This window comes from Triticum aestivum, chromosome 1B, assembly GCF_018294505.1.
Source record: "Triticum aestivum cultivar Chinese Spring chromosome 1B, IWGSC CS RefSeq v2.1, whole genome shotgun sequence".
In the NCBI taxonomy this organism is placed as follows: domain Eukaryota; kingdom Viridiplantae; phylum Streptophyta; class Magnoliopsida; order Poales; family Poaceae; genus Triticum; species Triticum aestivum.
The window spans coordinates 101,579,331-101,584,277 of record NC_057795.1 but is presented as its reverse complement, the minus strand read 5'-3'; the positions used below and the strand labels follow the sequence as shown (position 1 = coordinate 101,584,277).

Below are 4,947 nucleotides of genomic sequence, written 5' to 3'. Positions count from 1 at the left end.
TGGCAACACCGCCGCGTGCATTCATCCACGACGTGTCCCTAGGCCTGGCAAGCCTGGTGTGGCGCTTCGTCAACTTCGTCTTCGTCCGTCTACGCATGCCCGGTGCTGGCAACACCGGTCCGTGCCTTCGTCCACGACGTGTCCCCGGGCTTGGCAAACCCGCCGCGACGCGCCGTCAACAACATCATCTTCCTGGCGCACCCCTACTTCGACACCACTGCGCCCATGCTAACTCGGCGTCCCCTTGCGCCCGCGGCTCCACGGCAACTTCCTCGACACCGGCCACCCTGACTCGACATCGACCACGGCATTCTTCGCACGGCTACCTCGACCACGGCTCCACCACCCACGCTCTCAGCTACCTCGACAAATGGCACAAAGGGCTATAAATTAAGTAGAGAAGAAGAATATAAATGACGCGTATTTTGCTGGCTTTTCCCCGGCCCCCGGACAAATGGCACAAAGGGCTATCGCCTTGCTTGAGCAACCTCGTCGGTTGCCACTCCAGCCACGACTCCGCGATGCGTCGGCCGTTACGACTGTGGGGGGTGTCCGTCGGCTTGCGTTCGGATTCTTCTCCAGTCTCACCGTCTGCGTCGCTACTGTTGTGACTGCGGGGGGATGTTGAGTATAATGTTTATTAGGAAAGACGAGATAGACTAGGATTTGTTCTGGCTTGTCCTGTACTCAAAGTAGATCATTGTACTCCTATATATATGCCCACGAGGCTCAAGCAATACAACAACTATTCCATCAAATCCCTCTCTCCCTTCCAACAGACTTTCCTAGAGATTTGTTCAAAAAGATACATGGTTGAAAGTGCGTTCCTAGATGCTAAAAGTCTGTCGTCAGATTTTCAGCCTTTTCGAAATGAATATACCGAAGAAGAAAAGAAACGGCGCGTTTTGCTTCGAAAATTAGCCCCTCTCTCTCGCGCGCTAGGCAGCTTTCCCAGCGCCCCCACGCGGTCTCTCCGTCTTCGATCCCCATTCAGAGCCCGCGATTCCGACAAACATCGGACAATCGCCACTATATTTCCACTCGGCCGATCCTCCATCCAGTCGCGCCACACCAAATTTCCTCCGAGGAGAGCGATGGCTAGAAAGGATCTGTCTTCTCGCCGGCGCCGGCTCTCCCTCCGTCGGCCGCGCGATGAGGACCGCCTCAATGCCCTCTCCGACGACCTGATCCTCCAGATCGTGGGCCGTCTCGACACCCGCAGCGCGCTTGGCGCCGCCGCGCTCTGCAGGCGCTGGGCCCACCTCCCTCGCGAGCTCCCCGCCCTGGATCTCAAGGTCAGCGACGCGCTCCCGCCGCGCTACCGACGGTGGCTCGACCTCCTCAACGAGGCAGTCACATCGGACGCGCTACGCGGGTGTAGCCGGAGGCTACGCCCCATCGTCGGACGGTACGAGCGCCGCGCCATGCGCGCCATGGTCAGCTCCGTCAGGAGCCTCAGGGCCCGCCGCCACCGGCGTGCGTGCAGCAGGCTGTCGCTCGAGTTCTTCGCGTTCAGCACCTCCGCCGCCATCAACCGCTTGGTCGTGGACGCCGTAGATTCCTGGGGTGTTGAGGACCTCGAGGTCGTCGCCAAGTCGACGGAGCCGATCACACATCTTCGTCCGGTCTACACGTTCCCCCGTGGTCGCATCAGCAGGAAGCCCGGGGAGTCCCGCCTCCGAAGCCTCAAGCTCGTCAACTGCCTGCCCCCGCCGCTGGAGGGGTTCACCGCGCTCACCACGCTCCTGCTGCGGGACCTGCCCTGCTCCACACCTGCGGCCGTCTACGAGGGCGTGGTCGCCGCGTGCCCGCAGCTGCGGGTTCTGCATCTCGTCTCCTGCTCCTTCGACAAGGATACAGCCCGTTGGGTGGTGTTCGACGCGCCCATGTCAGAAATCAGAGAGCTTGTCGCTGACGGCCCGTTGATGACGGTCAAGCTCCGCTCTCTCCCCAAGCTCGAGAGCCTCACTGCCGTGGATGCCAGGGTTCTGTTGTGCTCCGACGCCGACGTCCCTTGCCTTGCGCATGTGAGCCTCGTCTTCTCCATTGGACCACTGGACAACCACTCCATTGTGAACCACTTGATTGCGTTGTTCATGCTCTCGTTGAAAGACGCGGCCATCAGCTTGAGGAATCTCATTCTGCGCTTTACTGGGCCAGAGATGTGGATTCTGCCCAATCTGAAGAATCAGTTTTCTCTGATGCCCAATCTGAAGAAGCTGCTTGTTGCGGATGTGCCATCCTCCTGGGATGTCTCATGGCCGCGCATCCTCATCCAGGCAGCACCACTGCTGGAGAGTCTTCATGTTCATGTTTCCCAGTCCCAGTCCCAGTCCCAGTGCCAACATGAGGAGGAGCCAGGTCGTCAGAATATCTCCTCCTACTTGCAGATGCAGCAGCCATCATCATCATCTTCTTGGCAGCGCCACCGCCATTTGAAGGAGCTGGTGGTTGTTGGCTTTCAGAGCACGAGCAGGATACATCATCAGCTAATGTACCTCGTGAGGTTCGCCGTGGATACTTCGACGGCGCTGCGCCGTGTTGCGGTGTTCAAGCATGGTCATGTCGAGGACAAGGGGGGCCCCTGGGACTGGGAGATGGTGAGCAAGCAAAGCACCTGGAGCAACGAGGAGAAACTTGCCGTCCTGGACTGCTGTTCGACTTCGACACCCCAAATTGAAGTGCTGCTAGGCTGAGCTAAATCTCTTCTTAGTATAGATTTTTATGATGCGTGATGATTCTGCATGCTCTTTGAGAAACTAGATTGACCGATGGATGTACGTCCCACTTGATTCATATGCTGCTGTGTAACTGAAAGAAAGAAATGTGCCCGTTCCGTTAAGTTCGGTTATTTGGGGCTCCATGCTTAATTTCTGAGTGATGAAAGAGGCCACTACTTATGCTGGCTGGAGTATCTCTCACTACTTGTGCTTATTCTTCGAGTTAGTACTACACTTGAAGGACCTCAAGACGATACAGTGAGATGGGAATGGAATGAAGTTTCATCATAACTGGATGGATTACAAGGGAGTATTTCTCTATAAAAATATTGGTACTTCTTTTGTCATGCGAGACCAGAGTCCTCATGCCTCCTTGAACCCTAGGCTCTTGAATATATGTTTATCATTTTCTAAGAGTCCTGATGCCTCGTTGAACCATTGGCTCTTGAATACTCCCTCCGTTTCAAAATAGATGACTCGACTTTATACTAAAGTTAGTATAAAGTTGGGTCATCTATTTTGAAACGGAGGGAGTATATGTATACCATTTTCTGATCTCTTGACAGTTGTTTTGGTTGCAGCTAGCGTGTGCAATATGTTCTGAAGGGTATTCTTCCAATATGATAGAGTTCTGCAGCCTGTGCTTGTTTTTATTGCCTGTTTTCCTTGTGATTTATTCGTCTAATGTCTAATATGTTCTGAAGGGTATTCTTCCTTTCTTCTTTTTTTTTGCGGAGACTGAAGGGTATTCTTCCAATATGATATGTCCCGAAGGGTATTCTTGTTCACCTGGGAGGCTAGCGCCTCACGAGCAACTTCCCATGCAAAGATGCAAACTTTAGGGGAGCTCACAGTTCCACAGCAGTTTCCAAGCAGGTCTTCTGCTCGAGTCTTCTGCTCGAGTCACCGACACCTTGTTGGGCGATGATTTCGTCTCGTGCCGTATTGTACGCGGAATTGACTGAGAAGCGACCATATGCTATTCCGGTCGCCGTGCAATTGAATCATCTAGGGTGTGTTTGGTTTTAGTTTGCAACAGTTCCTGCATCGCACGTTCATCTCAATCCAGCCTGATTCTTAAAATATAACCTCATATACAGCAGATGTAACTTGTTTGGTTGCCTGCATCGCATGGAGGGGCACCTCCCTTGCTGTTTGGTTGTCCTTTTTTGTGCTTACGGTGTGAACAGATGCAAACTTCAGCTGTTTGGTTGCAAACAGCGTTTATGTTCTGCTCACCCCATTTAAATGTGGTGGCCTTAGCACCACATGATCAGCACAAACAAAGCAAGATCAAACAAAGCAGATCAAATAAAGCAAGATCAAACAAAGTAAACAAACAAGTAAAGAAATGACAACAAACTACTTAGGATTAACAGTAGGGGCATCCTCCTTCCCTACTCCACACCAGGGTGTTGCTCCTGGCCAAAATATTAACATGTTCCTAGCCCAAGTTTCCATCATAAGTCCAGCCACACACCATAAAAGTTTAACACTAACAACTTAACTACATAGCATGCTCGATGTCACCAACGCAACTGTGCCTCCTGCAACGAAACCTGCACATGACCGAGGAGTCGTGGTTGTAGATCTGAACCTTCAGTCCGAGTCCTGAGATGCGCACAACGACGAGGTCGCCGGGGACGATCAGGTGGCAGCGGCAGAATTAGTTCCAACCCCGGCCAAGCACCATGTGCCCCTCGAAGTTCTGGACCTGCACCCAGAACACGCACCGCTTGTTCGCCGACAACTTGATCACGCACGGGAGCCGCTTGATGATCAGCCAGGTGTTCATCACCTCCACAAATTTGTGAGGGACGACGAGTGTCGGTGTCAAAACCGGCGGATCTCGGGTAGGGGGTCCCGAACTATGCGTCTAAGGCTAATGGTAACAGGAGGCGGGGGACACGATGTTTACCCAGGTTCAGGCCCTCTCGATGGAGGTAATACCCTACTTCCTGCTTGATTGATCTTGATGATATGAGTATTACAAGAGTTGATCTGCCACGAGATTGTAGAGGCTAAACTGAAAGTGCAACTATCCGTGGGTGGTTTTGATAATTCCTAACAACATATATCTCATTGAGCTAATGCTATTTCAAGATAGATGTTTCAGGAAAGCTCAATGATTGGCATGGCATGGATGAGAAAAGTGGATCCTTCAAAATGCTAAGGACAAAAGGATTGGCTCAAGCTCAAAGCACAAGACTATACATTTTTCTATTTT

The 4,947-nt window shown here is 52.5% G+C and overlaps 1 protein-coding gene across 1 annotated transcript; it reads left to right on the top strand.

Moving 5' to 3' along the window:
- The first annotated feature begins 716 nt into the window (after positions 1-716).
- On the top strand, positions 717-2,870 carry LOC123110304 (uncharacterized). Its single transcript, XM_044530791.1, has one exon. It carries the CDS (start codon positions 717-719, stop codon positions 2,694-2,696), a length of 1,980 nt encoding a protein of 659 aa, XP_044386726.1. The 3' UTR covers positions 2,697-2,870.
- The last annotated feature ends 2,077 nt before the right edge of the window (positions 2,871-4,947 follow it).

Bases quoted from the DNA above. Each gene is read 5' to 3' on its own strand.
- LOC123110304 (XM_044530791.1), top strand. From the start codon at position 717: ATGCCCACGAGGCTCAAGCAATACAACAACTATTCCATCAAATCCCTC.